At 43.2% G+C, this 20,668-nt stretch overlaps 1 protein-coding gene across 2 annotated transcripts in view; it reads left to right on the top strand.

Annotated features, from left to right (window-relative positions):
* The window catches only part of LOC126195128 (serine/threonine-protein kinase Sgk2-like), a 119,541-nt gene that overhangs the window by 88,343 nt on the left and 10,530 nt on the right, over positions 1 to 20,668 (top strand). For both annotated transcript variants that reach the window (XM_049933624.1, XM_049933623.1), the window contains exon 8: positions 7,050 to 7,223. In XM_049933624.1, the coding sequence (XP_049789581.1) occupies positions 7,050 to 7,223 (174 nt within the window). The remainder of the gene's footprint in view (positions 1 to 7,049; positions 7,224 to 20,668) is intronic.

The following is a 20,668-nucleotide window of genomic DNA, read 5'->3' as shown; positions in this document are numbered from 1 at the left end:
GGATTGTAATATACGTAATAAACAGTTCTCAAGTTTTCTATGTACACATATATTTTACCATAAAGACTGATACACATGAACAGTGCATGAAGTACAAAGGCAGACTGAATTAAACATGGTGGCTCGTGACAGCAGTTAATGTTCCAGAGATTGTAATTTGTGTGGTCGCCACAATATAAAAGGTAGTTGGTTGGTTGATCATCCAGTGCCGGAGCAGAATGAAAAGGAGGGTCGCAAGGATTAAAATAAATGCAGATTTTTTAACATCTGCAGTATCGTGCAATTGTTTGTACTGTACTGCTATATTTAGTAGGTGGACCTGTGTTCTACTACTTTTGTGCATTTAGTTTAAGTGGCATGTAATCGTGTTTACCTTTCAAGATCATCTTGCAGTGTGTAGTCAATGCCAGCAAGGATGTTAGAAAGTAATTGTTTGTGCATTTCTAGAAATTAAGGACAATAAGAGAAGAAAATAAGTAATTGACAACACTGAAAGAGTAAAATATTCTCTCTTTAACATGTAAGTTGTTCAGAAACACTTGAAATATTGTAACAAATAGGAGGCCCACTTATCTAGTAGCTAAACATGAATATTTTTTGTGCCATTAATTGTAAAAAAAGAGTGTAAATGAAATATACAATTTTCATAGACTGATCCCTACATTGATAGTTATTTTTACTGTGTTTGCTTGTTGCATAAATACACAAATAAGAGTTCACAAAAGTTGGTTATGCCAAATAGTTAAATGTTTACCAAATGATCACCATTAAATATTTCATGATAAATTCAATGGATAATTTTTTTGGCAAATATAGTGGGAAAAATCTGGTAGAATGTAAATAATTTAGGACCAAAGGAGACCACTCAATGAGTAGCAGGCTCTTTGAGTCTCGACAGGCACAGACAAAAGTAAGAGAAAACTTGGAGACTGAGATCAGGAGGGTTACCGGAGCAAAGGATGCGTTGCAATGATAATTCCCATCTGAATAGATCAGGAAAGTTGGTGGTGAAGAGAGGGTTCCAGATGGTCTGTGATGTGATGCAGCCATTGATATCAAGCATATTCCATTCAGCTGCATGTTGTGCCACTGGGTGGCCAACTTTGTTCTTGGCCACAGTGTGGCAGTGGCCATTCATTCTGTTAGACAATTGTGTAGTTGTCACACCAACATAAAAAGTTGTACAGTGATTGTAGCAGATTGGTATATTACGTGGCTGCTTCAAAGGTGACCCTGCGTTTGATGGGATAGGATAAGCCTGTGATCAGACTGGAGTAGGGAATGCTGGGTGAGTGGATAGGGTGGGGGTCTTCTATAGAGATATGATCCCTGTGGCAAGGTGTTGGGAATGAGAGTGGTAAATGGAAGGACTAGAGTGTTGTGTACATTGGGTGGGTGACTGAATATCGCTTTTGAAGAGGTGGGAATGAATTTAGGGTAGGATGTCCACCATTTCAGGGCCTGGTAAATAATCAAAGCACAGCCGGAGGATATTGTACAGTCGTTCCAGTTGAAGATGATAATGGGGGTGCCCCTTTATAACTAATTCTTGAGGGTGGTGGGAGGATTAGCACTGTATGATGATATGGCATGGGAAATCTGTTTGTGAACTGGGTTTGGCAGTCACTGTGTGTTAGTGAAGGCATCAAGAGACCGGTGTACTGGGCAAGGGAGTTTTCATTACTGCACGTATGCCTTCCACTGATGGTGAGGCTGTATGGGAGGGATGACAGTTGTCTAAATCGAGGCATTGTTGGTGTTTAGTGAGTGTAAAATGTACAGAATTGTGGATGGAGCCATCAGAGGTGGAGGACAATGCCCAGGAAGGTGGCACATTGGGTTGAGTAGCACCAGGTGAAGTGGATGAAAGACAAGGTGTTGAGGTTGTGGGGCAATGAGGATACAGTTTCTTGGTCCTGAGTCCAGACCATAAAGGTATCATCCATAAACCGGAAACAGACAAGGAGTTGTTTTGGGAGGTAGGAAGGTTTCCTCTTCCTGTTGATACCACTATTCAAGCATTACCTTCCTCCCTCACTTAACCACCCCCTTTTGGAATTTACTTCAAATTTAGCCTCACCAGCCTTCCCAGGTCCTTTGCTAAGTACACTAATCTTTCAGCAGGAGAAAGGACAGCCATACATTAACTCAAAACAGATCCTAATCTAATCATCCAGCTTATAGGCAAAGGCTCCACCACTGTCATGATGAATCATAGTGACTATCTGACAGAAAGCTTCTGTGAACTGTCTGACTCCTCCACTTACTGTCATAGGGTTTCCATCCCAGAAGTCCAACATAACCTTAAATCTCTTCTGAAATTCTTAGGTGCTTCCTAGGACCTCCTCTCTCCTGAATCCATCTCTCTCCTCCACCCCAAAAACACTCTGCACACCCATCAATCTGGGATGCCCCATTTTAGCTGGTTATTGTGCTCCCACTGAAAGAATTTCCACTTTTGTCAACCAATAATTCCAACCAGTTGCCCGAAACCTAGCCTCTCACATCAAAGATACTAACCATTTCATTTACTGACACCCCCCCACCCCACCTTTCCCACCACACACCACCATCCACTTTACCTCCTTGAGCCTTACTTGTCACTGTTGATGCCATCTCCCTGTATATCAATGTACCTCACATCTACAGTTACATATACCTGTACATACATACTCTGCAAGCCACCATATGGTGCGTGGCAAAGGGTACGTTGTACCACTACTAGTCATTTCCCTTCATGTTCAACTTGCAATTAGAGCAAGGGAAAAATTACTGTCTACGTGCTTCCATTTGGACCCTAATTTCTCATATCTTATCATGATGGTCTTTATGTGAAAAGTATGTTGGCAGCAGTAGAATCATTCTGCAATCAGCTTCAAAAGCTGGTTCTCTAAATTTTCTCAATAGTGTTCCTCGAAAAGAATGTTGTCTTCCTTCCAGAGATTCCCGTTTGAGACCCTTATGTATCTCTGCAACTTGCATGGTGTTTGAACCTACAGATAACAAGTCCAGCAACCTGCCTCTGAATTGCTTCAATGTCTTCCTTTAATCTGACCTGGTACGGATCCCAAACACAGCAGTACTCAAGAACAGGTTGCGGGCATCCTATAAGCGGTCTCCTTTACAGGGAACCACACTTTCCCAAAATTCTTCCACAATCCTCACATGCTCATTCCATTCCATATCACTTTGCAACATTACACCCAGATATTTAAATGATATGACTGTCAAGATGGGCATTACTACTGCTGTAGGCAAACATTGCAGGTTAGTTTTTCCTACTCATCCACATTAACTTACATTTTTGTAAATTTAGAGCCAGCTGTCATTCATCACAACAACTAGTTTAAGTCATCTTGTATCTTCCCAGAATTACTCAATGACGATGCATTCCTGTACACCACAGTGTTTTCAACAAACAGTCACAGGTTGCTGCCCATGCTGTCCATCATATCATTTATGTGTACAGAAAATAATAGCAGTCCTATCACACTTCGATAGGGCACTCCTGGCAATATCCTTGTCTCTGACGAACATTTGCCATTGAGGAAAACATACTGGGTTCTATTACTGAAAAAGTCTTAGAGCCACTCCCATATTTTGGAACCTATTCCATATGCTCATACCTTCATTAATAGTGTGAAATGTGACATCGTGTCAAATGCTTTCTGAAAATATATTGATATGGAGTCTGCTATTGCCCTTCATTCATAGTTTCAGTCTACCATGTGATAAAAGGACAAGCTGAGTTTTGTAAGAGCGCTGCTTTCCAAAACCGTGCTGATTTGTGGACATAGGCTCCCCAGTTAAGGATATTGGTCTGTAATTTTGCAGATCCATTCTTTTACCCTTCTTATGTAGAAGAGTTACCTGCACTTTTTTCCATTTGCTTGGGACTTTGCACTGGCGAGAGATTCATGATAAATGCAAGCTAAGTAAGGGACCAATGTCGTAGAGTACTCTTTGTAAACTGAATTGGGATTCGATCCAGACCTCGCACCTTACATCTGTTCAACACTTTGAGTTGTCTCTCTACATTAGGAATGCTTATTACTGTGGCATCCATATGAAAGTCTGTTTGATGGTCAAATAATGGTATGTTCATACAGTTCACCTGCATGAACAATTTCTTTAAAACAAAATTTAAAACTTTGACTTTCTTGTTACCATCTTTAGCTACACCACCACATTGGTCAATGAGCGACTGGATGGAAGCATTAAACCCACTTAATGATTTTACATAGGACCAGAATTTTCTCAGGTTCTTGGCCAGACATTTGCTGATGTAAGATGATGGTAGTTGTATGCATTGTGCATACAAATCTTTTTTGACCTTTGCCCATTGTCATTTGTGCATTTTTTTTAAACCAAGAGTGCAACAGCCTTTGCTTCCTCAGAATTTTCCAGATTTCATTGTTAAATCATGGAAGGTCTTTTCCATCCTCAGTCCATTTACTAGGGACATAGTTCTCCAGACCACAGTTTACATTCTGTTTAAACTTTGCCCATAATTCCTCTGCATCCACCTTACTGGAACTTAGTGATGTCGGTTCACTGTCTAAAAGAGATGCTAGCAACTGCTTACCTGCTGTTTCTAACAGAAACACACTCCTAGCCTTCTTGACCGACTTCTTATGTAACTGCAGTTGCTATAATGATATTATGATTATTAATCCTAGTCTGTATACTGACATTGTTGATATTGTACACCCTGTTTGTAGCTACAAGGTCTAAGATATTTCCAGTATATGTGTGATGCTCAAGACAGTTTTCGGAATACTTGTTCAAAAGCACTTTGCAAGACTGTCTGTCTGTACCCCCTGCAATGAATCCATAGATGTCCCAGTATGTACTCGGCTAATTACAGTCACCTCCAATTGCATGCTCTGGATATTTACGCACTACTGCCTGTAGACTTTCTTTGAATGACTGTAAAACTATCACTGTGGAATCAGGTGGCCAGTAAAAACATTCAATAATTAACTTGGTTCCACCCAGACCTGTTATACATTACCAGCTGACTTCACTGTCATACTCAACTTGGACCTCAATGGGGAAAAAAAAAATTGTTAACTGCAGTGAACACACCTTCTCTTGTGCCATCTAATCTGTCTTTCTGATACATGTTCCATGAATCGCCAAATATCTAAAAGCTTTCTACTTCGTGTGTCAGCCATCTCTCAGTCCCAAGAATAATTTTGACAGTCAAAGTGTCTTTACTCTGATTGTGGTCTGACTTACCATTCTGCATATGAGCTGCCCAGTGTTCATTGGAGTATCTCGGGGTGCCACATAGCCTAAAAAAAGTGGCTTCCTTTGTGTAGTGCACCCCAGCCTATCAAGGGGAGTCCTGCAAATTCCTATCTCTGAACACAGATCTATAAATCTGCAGCCAAGACTGTCACAGAGTTGATGAAGCCTTTGGTTGAGACCCTTCACTTGGCTCTGAACCAAAGGAACCTGACCAAGTCTGGCAACAATGCTGCAAATTGTGAGCTCTGCTTGCACTTCATATGTGAAGACAGCAGTCTTCACCACTTCAGTCAGCCACCTGTATGAACTGAGGATAACCTCAGAACCCATGCGACAAGTGTTACTGGTCCCATTGTCAGCTCCTACTTTCAGATGACTCACCCTTCATGCATGATAGCCTCCGGCGAGGCCATCTCTACATCTTGGATGAGGCTCCCGGGCAGACATACTGAGTGCACATTGGCCATATCACCATACAGCCCTAACGCTCCCTCCACCCCCAAGAATCAGCTACAAAGGAGCACCCCTCTTATCACCCTGAACTGGAACAACTAAACAATATTCTTCACTAGGACTTCCACTAACTATCATGCCCTGAAATGAGGGACATCCTACCCAAGATCCTTCCCAACTATCCTGAAGTGTTATTCCATTGCCCACCCAACATACACAAAATTCTAGTCCTTACCTATGCCACTCCCACTTCCAACTCCTTGCGACAGGGATCATATCCCTGGAAAAGACATGCCCGGTACATCCTACTCCAGTCTGGTCATAGGCTTGTCCTCCACCTTCAGAGGCAGGGCCACCTGTGAAAGCAGCCACATGATATACCAACTCTGCTGCAGTCACTGCACCATTTTTTGTCTCAGAGTGACAACCAACTAACTCTCCACCAGAATGAATGACTATCTGTGTCCAAAAACAAAGTTGACCATCTGGTGGCACAACATGCTCGTTTTAATAGCTGCTTCACAACCCAGTTCATCTGGATCCCTCTCTCCAGCACCAGCTTTTGTGTATTACACAGATGGAGTTACCTTGAAACACTTCTTTTGCCCCTGTAACCCTCCTGGCCTGAATCTCCAGTAACCCTTAACACTCTGTCCCCACACCTCCCACTCAACAATTTGCCTTTCCTCTGTCCTATCACCCCATCCCAATCCACATCTCCATGTCGGCTTCTTCATTCGATGCTCGTCACTGCCTCCGCCATCAGGCCTCATATACCTAGCTCGTACATCTGCCGCTCCTCCCTCTCACATTCCTAGCCAGCAAACCATCTGCCTCCCTCTGAGTTGATGGGTACCCATCCTCAACCCCTCTTCCTGCCTGCCACCTCAATTTTAAAAGCAATCTACGGCATGTTGCTCAATGTGAGTCTTGTAGCATCTGCAAAGGAGTTGGATGGGCATCTCATTGCTGCTATCATACTTATTGTATGAACCTGCTGTTGAATGTGCTGCTGTTTCTTGGACCTTCTCTACCTACTCTACCTCCTCTACTGATCCAACCTAATAAGGGCCGTTACACTGATGAGCAAAAGTAAAGAATGATTTGAATAATAAAGTGCAGCAGCACTTAAATTAAATTTCGTGAGGATTCTTCCACTGAATTTGTCTGCAATATACTTCTCTTAAAACAGTTTTTATTGGGGTATTCCACATTTGGTTACTCCAGTTGTATACTCCTAGATTTCATCTGCAAGTGTGTTTGCTTCTCACTGTTTGTTATTTCAGTGTTGGAATTTTGTATAATAAAAGAAAAAAAGTGATGACAGTTTTCTTTCCTATCAGGGCTATGATCGCAGTGTGGACTGGTGGTGTCTTGGGGCTGTATTGTATGAAATGTTGCATGGGTTACCCCCTTTCTACTCACGCAATACTCATGACATGTATGACCGCATTCTGAACAAACCACTGAAGTTAAGGACTGGGATTTCGGAAAGTGCAAAAGACATTCTTGCCAAGGTTTGTATGCATTGGTTTAAAAAAAATTGATTTTTGTAACTGAAATAGTCTTGAAGAAATCTCATTTCCTTGGCGGTGAGTGAAGAGTTAATTCAATGTTTAGTCCTCTGTAAGCAACATCTATCCCAGTACATGTACTACAAACTACTTAATACATTATCTTGTTGGCACTCTGTTCATGTACTACGGCAATTCCACCAGATGTTCTATAAAATAATAATTTACTGTCTTTTTAAACTGCAATTACCAGTGAATGAAAGAGTATAAAAATAATTTACACTCATGCTTCATTCTAAAATTTTATTTATGCCTTGTAAATGGCCAGTTGTTCTAGATCCTCATTTAAAAGCATCTTGTTCTTTGCTTTCTTAAAATTCAATGATTTGTTTTACACTCTATTGGTGATAATGTTGGTGAATATCTTGTGAGTTATAGATAGGAGGCTGGTAAGTATGTCATTTCCTACCTTGTTTATTTAATATCTTCTGAAGGACTTTCAGCTTGATGATTGTGTTTCTTTATAGCTTTGCATCTATTTTTGCTCTGTAACCTAAATAGAAAAAGATATTCGTGAATATTGCATATAAAATAATTAAGTACAGTAGAGCGTCAATTATCTGTATGTCGGTCAACTGAATGACCACTCAACCAAACTGTTACTTGCTCGCACATGCCGCTTCCCCGCCCTCCCCTCCCCTCCCCTCCTCCACAACACTGCCAAGTTGCCAACAATCGTAACCATTTGTGCTCAGCTACAATCACTTGTCAACTTTGCCTGTCACCCCAGCATCTCATCAACTAGCTGTCCAGAAAGCTTTTACGTGTTTAGGTACTGCCTTGCAGTGATGGTTTGAAGCTCAAGTTGAAAATGGCTCATATCAGATATGATCGTGAAAAAGTACGTGACTTAGCTGCTAGTAAGTGGGTAGGCTTGGTTAGACAGTCCAAAATTAAGGACTTTTTTAAGCTTTGATTCTGTATGTATGTAGTGTACATGGAAAATGCATATGTATTACATACATTTTGTTTACTAGGCTGTACTATATACATTCCTACTGTGCTTGCCTTTGTAATAATAAGAGATTGTAGTTTTGATAAATATATGTAGTTTTTTATTGGTAAATAAAAGTATAGTTAGATTACCCAAATAAACCATTTTCCAAACATCCGTGTCCCCCATTTAGTATGGCTAATCAACACACCACTGTACTGGAATAATGATACAAAAGATGAACATTAAGTTTCAGTGGTTGGGTTACTGTAAGAAGTGTTGGACAAAAGAAGTACAATCCCCCCAGGGGATCCACAACTCTTTTGTGGATACGTGCGTAGCGAGCATGGGACCCCGAGCTAATGTGGCCCTCCTTCCTTTCCGGGCTGCATACCTTCCGTTTCCGCATCCTTCCCCATCCCCCATCTTCGCTCCCCCCCCCCCCCCCCCCCTCTGGCTCTTTCCTTCCCTTTCTCCCCCTCTGGGAGTATGGTTTGTGCCTACGTCCGGAGACGGACGCTCGAAACTGTTACCAATTCCTTGCTTTCTACGCTTGCAAGTCTTGGTCCTTCCTCTGTCCTTCTCTTTTCCTTACTTCTTCTCTTTGCCCTTTTCTCCGCTGCGGCGTTTGAGACCCCTCTTCTTTCCTTTTCCTTTCTCGTTTTTCCTCCCTGTGCGTGTCTGAAGGCCGACCCACGCATTTCCATGCGTGGCCGGTGACGGGGTAACGCGTAATTCCCCGCCCTGGGTAGACAGGTAGGACACGTACGTACCCCCTGGTAACGGCCAGGCCCAGGGAGGGGTGATTACCCGAGCTGATAATTTCCGAAAGTGCCGATTGGTCCCTCCATCCATTTGTCGGGAGGTGTGGCCTGAGGTGTGAACAATCACCTAAGGCGGGAGTGCCCTCAGAGAGGGCCCCCTTAAGGGAGGAGCGCGCCATCGGAGACGCCGGTAATCATGGGGGATTCTTCCGCAATTGTTTCCTCACCTTCCACTATGTCTGCTCACAAGCGTAAGTTCACTGAGTCTCAGCCACAGACAGTTCTTCCATCGTTGCCACAGTTCCTTGTTGTTTCTCGGTCTGACGAAGGTCACGACTTCTCCACGGTCAACCCTTTCATTATTCAGAAAGGTGTCAACGCAATTGCAAGTCCTGTAAAGTCTTGTTCCAGATTACGGAATGGCACCTTGTTGTTAGAAACAGTCAGTGCCCTCCAAGCACAAAAGTTGCTGCGTACTTCACTGCTCCACACCTTCCTTGTCCGGGTTGAACCGCACCGCACTTTAAATTCCTCGAGTGGAGTCGTTTATACACGCTCCCTCGATGGATTGTCTGACGAAGAAATTCAGCACTACCTGTCTGATTAGGGCGTAACGGCTGTTCATAGAGTTATGAAAAGGGTTGACATGAACATCATTCCAACCCGCACTGTCTTCTTGACATTTGACAAAGTTCAACTCCCATCGAAAATCAAAGCAGGCTATGAGATAATTTCCGTTCGCCCTTACGTCCCAAACCCTACGCGTTGCTATCGGTGTCAGCGGTTCAATCACACCAGCAGTCCTGTTCCAATCCGGCCAAATGTGTTACGTGTGGCAAGGATGCCCATGAGGGTGCTTGTCCACCTCCATCCCCTCGCTGCATCAACTGTATGGGTGACCATGCTGCTTCCTCTCGAGATTGCCCCATTTATAAAGACGAAAAGCTCATCCAGGAAATCAGAGTGAAGGAAAAGGTGTCGACCTTTGCTGCTCGAAAATTATTCACCAGTCGACAGCCCACCGTGCCTCAGGCAGGAAAATACAGCACTGTCCTTGCTTCTCCTCGGCCAACAAAGGAGGCGGCCACGCAGACTTGCGACCTCACCTTTAGTACCACGGTCGTCAGATCGGCCAGCGCAAAGATTGCCCGTTCAACCTCACCACTTTCGCCTGCCCACTCTATGGCTCACCCTTCATCGGGTTCTGCTAAATCTCGAGCCCACAAGTCAGACACCAAGACTTCGAAAAAAGAGCATACTCGTGAAGATTTTTTACGTACCCCAACTTCACAACCATCGATTCCTCCTCCATCTAAACATCATATTTCCAAGAAGGCTAATAAGAAACCCAGTTCATCTCCTTCTCCGCCAAGGCGTGTCTCATCTACAGCACCACCTGGCGGAAGTCGCCCTCGGCCGTCTTCTGTGTCGCCGAGGCGCACTGCTGGCGGCCGATCAACCGGCCGATCGCTGGTGGCAGGAGCTGCTCCTGAACAACCTATGGATTAGGATCTTCTGCCTTTGGCTGAGTGCCATTCCACGCTGTCGGTCGCAAGCTCTGAGCAGTCGTTGACTTGACGGCAACCTTGCTCACATTCTTCCATTTTCTGTCCACCCTATGTCCATTATCCACTGGAACATCGGTGGCATTCGAGCCAATCGTGATGAATTGTCGATCCTCTTACGATCCTCCTCGCCGGTCACCTTCAGGAAACAAAGTTGCGTCCCCATGACCGCTTTGTTCTCCCTCATTTTCAGTCCGTCCGATATGATCTCCCCTCTGTTGAAGGCACTCCAGCCCATGGAGGACTCATGATTCTTCTCCATGATACTCTCCATTATCACCCAATCCACTTAAACACTTCCTTCCAAGCTGTCGCCATCCGTCTTTCCCTTTCTGGATACACGTTCTCTCTTTGTACTGTATACATTCCATCGTCCACACCAATGACACGAGCTGATCTCCTTCATCTTCTTGGTCGGCTTCCACCCCCCTATTTGCTGGTTGGGGACTTCAATGCCCACCACCCGCTTTGGGGATCTCCACATCCTTGTCCACGTGGCTCACTATTGCTAGACGTCTTCCACCAAGCGGATCTAGTTTGCCTCAACACTGGAGTCCCTACATTTTTGTCTGCCTCCATGACAAATTTATCTCATTTGGACCTTGTGGTCAGTACTGTTCTGCTAGCTCGGTGCTTCTAATGGTTCACCCTTGATGATACACACTCGAGTGACCACTTTCCATGTGTCCTTAGACTGCAGCCTCAACTGCCATATATGCGCCCGCGACGCTGGAAGTTTGCCCAAGCCGATTGGACACTTTTTTCATCTCTAGCGACGTTCGATGACCGTCACTTTCCCAGCGTCGACGATGAGTTCACACATATTACCGACGTTATTCTTACAGCTGCGGAACGTTCAATACCTCGCACCTCCGAATTACCCCGGCGCCCCCCAGTTCCTTGGTGGAACAGGCATGCCGTGACGCAATATGTGAGTGGCGACGTGCTCTTTGCGTTTTCCGCCACCATCCTACTTTGGCCAACTGTATCCGCTATAAGCAGTTCCGTGCGCGATGCCGTCATGTCATCCGCGATAGCAAGAAGGCAAGCTGGAAATTCTTTATTAGCTCATTTAACACCTTCACTCCCTCCTCAGAAGTTTGGAGTCGGCTTCGACGGTTCTCAGGCGCGCCTAGTTTCTCCCCAGTCTCTGGGCTCACTGTCGCGCATGATACATTAGTGGACCCTGTCGCAATTTCTAACTCATTGGGTCAGCACTTTGCTGAGATTTCGAGCTCTTCAAATTACCCGCCAGCGTTTCTCCAGAAGAAATGTGCAGCGGAAGTGCGACATCTTGCTTTCTCCTCTCAAAATCGCGAAAGCTACAATACTGTTTTCTCCATGCGGGAACTCCAACATGCACTCTCTTCTTCTCGCTCCTCCGCCCCAGGACCGGATGGTATCCACGTCCGAATGTTGCTGCATTTATCAACCCATAGTCTGCGTTACCTACTTTGCCTTTATAATCGAATTTGGACCGACAGTACTTTTCCCAGACGATGGCGGGAAGCTATCGTCGTCCCTGTTCCGAAACCTGGAAAGGACAAACATCTCCCCTCTAGCTATCGCCCCATTTCTCTCACGAGTAGTGTCTGTAAGGTTTTGGAGCGTATGGTGAATTACCGTTTAGCGTGGTGGCTGGAATCCCGCAGTCTTTTAACACCTGCCCAATGCGGTTTCCAAACGCATCGTTCTGCAGTTGACCATCTTGTTGCTCTCTCCACTTATATCATGAACAATTTTCTCCGGAAACGCCAAACAGTAGCAATATTTTTTGATCTGGAGAGAGCATACGATACCTGTTGGAGGACAGGCATCCTCCACACACTGTTCTCTTGGGGCTTTCAAGGTCGGCTGCCCCTTTTTCTTCGCGAATTTATGGCAGAGCGCACATTTAGGGTGCGGGTGAACACTACTCTCTCCCGTACTTTCTCTCAAGAAAACGGGGTACCCCAGGGCTCCGTGCTGAGTGTTGTACTGTTTGCCATTGCCATAAATCCAATTATGGATTGTCTCCTTCCTGATGTCTCAGGCTCCCTCTTTGTGGACGATTTTGCAATCTACTACAGCTCTCAACGGACCAGCCTTCTTGAACGACGTCTTCAAGGATGTCTCGATCGCCTCCACTCTTGGAGCATCGAAACCGACTTCCGTTTTTCTCCCAGTAAGACCGTTTGTGTTAATTTTTGGGGACATAAGGAGTTTCTTCCGCCCTCCTTACATCTAGGTCCTGTCAACCTTCCGTTTTCAGACGTCGCTAAATTCTTGGATCTTATGTTTGACAGAAAACTGTGCTGGTCCTCCCACGTTTCCTATCTTTCGACTCGCTGTCTGCGATCCCTCAACACTCTCCGTGTCCTGAATGGTACCTCCTGGGGAGCGGACCGAGTGGTCCTTCTCCGCCTCTATCGCACCTTAGTGCGCTCGAAATTGGACTATGGAAGCATAGTCTACTCCTCTGCTCGGCCGTCTATTCTTCGGCGTCTCGACTCTATCCACCACCGTGGATTACGTTTAGTGTCTGGAGCTTTTTACACCAGCCCTGTGGAAAGCCTTTATGCTGAGACTGCTGAACCACCGCTGTCCAATCGGCGAGCAGTCCTTCTGAGTCGTTATGCTAGCCATCTGTCTTCCATGCCTGCTAATCCAGCCTCTGACTTTTTTTTCGACGCCTCCTTTGATGTAGGGTATGCAGGCCGCCCCTACTACCACTGGGAGTCCGCTTCCGTCAACTGCTCCATTCTCTTTCCTTCCACTTTCATAAAACCTTCTTGACAACTTGGGGTACAGCACCGCCTTGGCTCTGTCCCCGGATCTGCCTGCTCAGTGAACTTCGTCGATTTCCCAAGGATGGTACCCCTTCACTTGTTTATCGTCGGGCATTTGCTGCTCTATGTGCACAAATGACGGACGCCACATTTATTTACACCGACAGCTCGAAAACATCGTTAGGTGTAGGGAGTGCCTATATTGTTGGCGACACCCAAAATCCCTTTCGGCTTCCCGACCAGTGTTCGGTTTATACTGCGGAGCTTTATGCTGTTCTCCAGGCTGTCCACTACATCCCCCGCCATCAGCGGATACAGTACGTAATCTGCTCAGATTCTCTCAGCTCTCTCCTCAGTCTCCAAGCTCTTTACCCTGTGCACCCTCTGGTCCACCGGATTCAGGACTGTCTGCGCTTGCTCCACCTGGGTGGCGTCTCGGTGGCGTTCCTCTGGCTCCCGGGACACGTTGGTATCTGTGGAAATGAGGCGGCCGATATTGCAGCCAAGGCTGCAGTCTCTCTTCTTCGGCCAGCTATCCAATCAATTCCCTTCGGCGATCTACGGAGCGTTTTATTTCGTCGTGTTGTTCATTTATGGCACGCGCGTTGGTTGACACTTCCCCATAATAAATTGCGGGACGTGAAAGCTCTTCCTTGTGCTTGGACCTCTTCCTCCCGAACACGTCGTCGGGAGGAGGTAATTTTAACTAGACTCCGGATAGGGCACTGTCTTTTTAGCCATCGACATCTTTTAAGCGGCGATCCTCCCCCACTCTGTCCCCACTGCTCTCAGCTGTGGACGGTAAGACATCTTTTAATTGAGTGCCCCTATTTTAATCCGTTACGCTCCCGTCTACAGCTATCGCCTGATATATCGTCGATTTTAGCAGATGACACACGCTCAGCCGATCGCGTTCTCGAGTTTATTAGTGCCAGTGAAATGATGTCAGTCATTTGAAGCTTTTTTTGGGGACAACCAACCCCTTTCTGTAGTGGATTTTTAAGCCTTCCTTCTGCTTTTAGTTTCTCCAATTTTATGACTTTCGTTCCCATTGCTGCTGGTTTCCATTTTCGGTTTTTTACTGTTTCCTAAGTCACGGACCGGGCGTTAATGACCATAGCAGTTTTGCGCCCCCCCCCCCCCAAAAAAAAAAAAGAGTAAGTGTAAACAAAATAGAAATGACAGAATTAGATAATGTACTACAGAAAGTGAAAAACATGAAAGTACCAAGAAGGGACAGCATAACCCCTGAATTGATAGAGTATGCATCTTCTGACATCTAAATTCCTCCTTTTCATCAACAAATGCTGGACAATAAAAGAAATTCCAAACTGGTGTAAATTGGCCCCAAGAACACCTTTGTTTAAGAAAGTAGACAGTAAACACTGAGGATTTTAGGGTCCTCTCCTTACTCAAAAATGGGTATGGAATATATTCGAAGATAACACAAGCACACAGTAATTTGGGGAACTATGTTACTGGAGGAGCAAACTGGGCTCAGGATGGGTAGGTGCTGTTCAGATACATTTGTCATGAGATAACAAGTGAAAAGTATGTAGAATTTAATAAACACACACATCTGCAGTTAGAGAGTAGAAGCATACCACACACTTACTAAAATCCAGCAAATGTACTAAAACTCCAAAATTGGCATTGCCAGAAAAGATAATATGAAAGTAAGATCAAAATTAGGATTACAACAAGTATGTCAGATTGTCTCTAATACTTGTTAATTTCATTGTCGTTGGAAATGTTGAGACAGTGGCTAAACGAAATAAGGTTTCACGTCCATAACTTCCTTCATCGACATTATGTAATGACAATTCTTTTTGCTGATGACCAACTTCTTATAGCAGACATCAGAGACATAATTGTAAGAGGCATTTCTAAATTAAAAATTAGTGCCAAGGTCTATAACCTAGCAGTCTCAACCCTACAAGATAAAAGCCAGGGTTTTCAAAAGTAAAGATCCAGTCCCAAGCAAAATGTTAATAAATGACCAAAAAAATAGTGAGTGATTGCATTCAACTTCTTGGAAAATATAATCAGCTTCACAAACGAAAAAGACGCACCAAAAAGTGAAAGATTTTGTTATATTGATGAGACCATATACAGAACACAATAAAATGGTGAGCGGAAAGAAAGCCTGATAAAGCTCTACAAAAGAATTGCATCACCATCTATACTTCATGATAGTGAGACATGACAATAACAGCTGAAAATCAATTAAGTATACAAGCTGCAGAAATAGACTTCTCAGGAAGAGCTGCTGGCTATACATTATCTGATATAACGAGTACAGCTGTCAGACAAGAACTAAGACTGAAAGGAAAAAATGTACAGATGAAAGAATGTCAAATTATAGGAAGAGATCATGTCACTGAATGAAAATGCAGTGCCTAAAACAGTAATGAGTTCGTGACAGGTACTGAAAAAATAACAGGCCACAAACTAGAGGACAAAACAGGCATATACGCAACACTTGAAAGGAGGAGGAAAAAGAAGAAAAAGAAAAGTGTCTAGCACAAATTTGAAACTTACTGCAGATTGTCATCCTATCCCATGAGTCTGATTTTTAATACAAGACAGGCAATTTTTACTGGGATTTTGTTCTTGCTAAGTCTATTTTCGTATTGTTTTCTTGCATAAAACTGCATCTTGGAGAAGCATGTTGTTTTGTATAAACTGTCTTAACATATGACCTTTCTCATTTCTCACTTCACACCCTAACATGTCCACTGAAAAATGTTTTAAATTTTGCCCTACTTGAACATGACAGTCCTCTGTTACAATCTTTTTGGGAGATTTGCTGTCATTTATCAACTTCTGTAACTATCTGTAAAGGTCTTCTACAGTACTTTGTCCTATAATGTGAGCGTAGAGTTCGTTAATTATTAAAACAAGATTCCAATTGTGACTTATACTCATTCACTAGGTATTGATATTACTTTTAGTTTTCATATCAGTACTTCACCAGAATCTGATCCCCACTCTTTTTCCCTGTGATGAACCATATGTTCTTTGTCTAGTTCTGTTTGGCTAAAGCCAAAATAATTTTTTTTCTACACTAATGATAATCTTACTACAACTCTCTCAATCTTGTTCAGTTTTTCTTCCTACTCCACCAATCTAACTTCATGGTCTGGAGTTCTACAATGTATTGTACCTAAATAAAAAACTGGAGAATCAGTTGTGTTTCTAAGGTCTGTGTTGCCTGTTTAGCTCAAAATTCCTATAGCAAGGTGCAGGCACAAAAGTTACTGGAGTTATTCATAGTATACAGCAATTGTGTGAATTTTTGAGAGTATACTTCCACCTAGATGAGAATACCAACATCCCAGTACCTCACGTGGGGCAGTAGGGTCTTCAACAAACATATCTACATCCATACTCCACAAGCCACCTGATGGTGTGTGACGGAGCTACCCAACAACTGATAAACTATTTCAAAGAATAAAATTGCTGGAGAAATGTGTAAAACAAAACATTGCCAACATTTGTGAAAACCACATCACCAAGAAAGATTCGTGATGGAAAAAGTACATGGCAGTACACAAATGATAAGGACTGCAGAGCTTTGTGGTCTCTGACTTTGAGAGTTTAGTATAATTTGAAGCCCACTGTGTACCAGACATAAAAGATTACTTTAATAAACTGGCAAACTGCAGGGAGGGAATCCTGACTGAAAATGCAGGGAAAAAGATTCTATAAACATGTGTCTGGAAATGCATCATTGCCATGGTAGATGCAACTGATGAATGAGAGTTCCTCTGATCACGTGCCATGTGTTCCTTGTGTGTTGCAGGTTGTATCATTGATGCAGCATCCTGTAAGCAGCAGAATGGTCTGGTATTCATGTTGAAACAAGCAGAGATGTATGGTTACACAGATGGAAACGGCTGCGAGGCAGCATAGCTACACAAAAACAAATACTCTCATGGACAACAATCTCATCACTCAACTTTCCAAGCCCTTTTTGGGCATTTATGTGATCAGACAGATGAACCTGCAGGGAGATGGTAGACTGCGTACACCAGATTTGGAGGACCAGGTTTTACAGGATTTCGAGCCAAACTTTAGTACAAGCTCCAGGCAAGTGGTCCACCAATATGGTGTAAGCCAAAGCACGGTTACGTGTGTCCTGCATGAGCTGCTACTGTCCCTTTAATCTGCAATGAGTGCAAGGATTGTCAGTGGCAGATTTCACTCAACAAGAAGGATTTTGTGGGTGGTTTTTACACCAGACCATCACAATTATGGGGTTTCTGTCATCAGTGGTCATTTGTGGGCTGCAGACTAACCTTGGGAATGATTGAGGCATCTCATCAGTGTTGCTCCAGTATCAGTAATTGGGGCAGGATTTCTTGGTGACCACATACTTGGACTGGTTATTATTCCACAACACTTTGACAGAGGAACATACCTGGACTTCTGTGTAATACTCCGCGTGGGCTGTTATTTCTGTACGATGGAATACTATCGCACTTCCACATTACTGTTTGCCGACACCTCAACATTATCTTCTCCAGACATTTGAAAGTGATGTGGTGGACATGTAGCATGGTCTGCTAGATCACCAGACTTAAACCCCCAGACTTTTACCTCTGGGGGCATTTGAAAAGCGTTGTGTATGCTGAACCAGTACCTGATGTGCAGACCCTTCAACATAGTGTTCATGATGCCTGTGATGCTATTCAGAGCTGGGCTGGAACGTTTTGAAAGAATGTGGCAATCCATGATGCAAGATATGACTGCATGGATTGCATCCTATGGAGGCCACTTTGAACATCTGTTGTGACATGAATGCAGTGCAGTTCTGTACTGTGTTACAAGATTATTTGTTGCCATTGCATGCACACCGTCCATTTCCAGACAACTGTTCATAGGACCTTTTCCCCTCCATTTCCAGTCAGGAATCTGTCCCTGCAGTATGTTGGTTTTATCATTGTTCACCCTGTACATGCCAAATGTGTGGGCCAAAGAAGCTGTTGTTTTGAAGAACACTTGCACGTACCTCACCACAAGGAACTAAGTGTTATTGTGTTAAAAATGACATACGGAGTAGCATGAAGGACACTACTCCAACCTCAAAAAAATCACTGACATGATGATGCCTGTTCACATTACTTCAATAAATAGTAACAGACATTGCAATTACAACGAATGACACTGCAGGCTATTACACTTCAAATTTGTCTATATGTTGCTCAGATGGAGGTTAACACGTCACATTCACCATGGAAGCATCTGACGTTTGGAGCTGGCACTATAGGACAGACTGATGTAGGACTTGTTTCAAAACGATATTTGCCACTGCACATGCCAGTTGCAGTGGTCATACACACACTGGTCTGAGGCTTTCATGGGGTCTGGGCATAAGTATAAACCAGTACTCAGCTACCTTAATGAGTTAGTGCTAGTATACTGTTATACACTGATGAGCCAAAACATTATGACCACCTCTTTAATAGCATGTTTGTCCATCTTTGGAATAAAATACTGTACATCACTGATTCTGTGTATCAGGGATCAGACAGTTTCTTGGTAGGTTTCTGTAGGTACATGGCATCGGATGTCTACGCACAGGTCATGTAATTTGCATAAATAACAGGCCACTGATTTTTGTACGCAATGATGGTGCTCGATAGTGAGCCAGATGGGTTCCATAGGATTTACACCAGCTGAATTTGGTCACTGAGACGTAGACACGAGTTTGCTATAATCAGGGTGTGTGAGCCCCAGCGCAACTGGGAAATCCATAAACATCCTGGAAATTTTTTCATCTGGGAGAATACTGGGAAAAACACAGGATTTAGAATTCCAGGAATTTTTCACTGTTTTATTTTAGAGTTAAATTTTTGTAATTTTGACTGGTAAGAACTGATACTCTAATAAAGAATTTTACTTTAGCCCGCTACTGCAGAATAATACTGCAGCAGTAAAACATAATCAAGAGAAAAACACCAATGCAAAACTTAAGTTACAAAGGAAATGCGCCATTTACAACAACAAAACATAATGCACATACAAGTGTCTGCCAAAAGCAAAATGTGTCAAATGCTTGACCATGAAGACTATGTAATATTTCATAACAACAAACTGCTTTCAATGAGCGTGACATCACAACTGTTTAAATTAGGTATGTTTGGGTAGTTACCAGTTACTCATGAGCATGCACAGAGCTGAAGTCAATTATGAGCAGCACTTTCACCTGTTTCTCACTACCTGAAGTGTGGCTACATGTATAAGCTGTAGCTGCAAGCAGCCAGACGCTGCGTGGAAAAATTTTCTGGCACTCCTAACCTGCCACATTCACAGCAGTCAGAGTTGTAGAAGGGAGAGTCTCCATGTGACCCACATTTCTGTGTCTTGATTTTGCTGTTCTCTCTCCATTTACAGCTCTCATGTCAGATGAAAACAAAATGGGTTTCTATGGCCAGGTGCTATGAAATGAATTAAAATATATTTACATAATTATGGAAGCCTAAAATATGTTGTTAGTTTCAGTTTTCTGATCTTATTTCATTTCCATGTTATTAGCAGGCAAGCTTTAATGACTTTGCAGAACACTACTGAAGCTATTTTTGTCAGATTGCTAAAGAAAATGGCCTTTATTAATCTTTTCCACAAAGACAGTCAATTTATTTGAAACAGTGTTTCATTCCACATTATTAGCTAGTTTCAACAATTAGTTGAATTTCAAGTGTACATTTTATCTTGTGGCACATATGGCATTATGCCATAATAAAGAACCTAACGTGAGATAATACAGTAATGGTACTCCAAGAAAACTGGCTTCCCAAAAACCACACTGAAACCGTTAACAGAATTTTACATATCTATGTTATGTGAAACACAGTGTTTTTCGATTGCAAGGTATATTTCAACACTAGCCTTGGCATCCCCTCTAGGCTTGACTTTATTCCTTAATTTGTGTTGTTTATGTTTGTTAATACACAGATTGCCATTCTTCAGTAAATTGTGGACTGGCAGGACACCATGTTTTATCATTTTTAATTCCCCATAAAGCTTTATATTTACTCCTGGAGTAGAATAAAAACTGCCAGTCATACAGTTTCCTGGCTTCACAAGTAACCTTGCTAATTTTTGGAATGGAATGTAACAGTGTAATGAAAAGGATAGTTGCTACTCACCATATAGTGGAGACGCTGAGTCGCAGAAAAGCACAACAGAAAGACTGTCACAGAATTTGCTTTTGGCCAACAAGGCCTTTTTCAAAATTAGAAAACACACACACATGCACACACTCACACAAATGCAACTTGCACACACATGACCGCAGTCTCTGGCAGCTAGAGCCAGACTCCAGTCTGTTTTACAGTTCAGAGGGAAAGTA

The sequence above is a fragment of the Schistocerca nitens genome, chromosome 7 (assembly GCF_023898315.1).
Source record: "Schistocerca nitens isolate TAMUIC-IGC-003100 chromosome 7, iqSchNite1.1, whole genome shotgun sequence".
Lineage (NCBI taxonomy): Eukaryota > Metazoa > Arthropoda > Insecta > Orthoptera > Acrididae > Schistocerca > Schistocerca nitens.
Note: the sequence above shows the minus strand (reverse complement) of the source record. Positions and strands in the feature narration are given on the sequence as shown.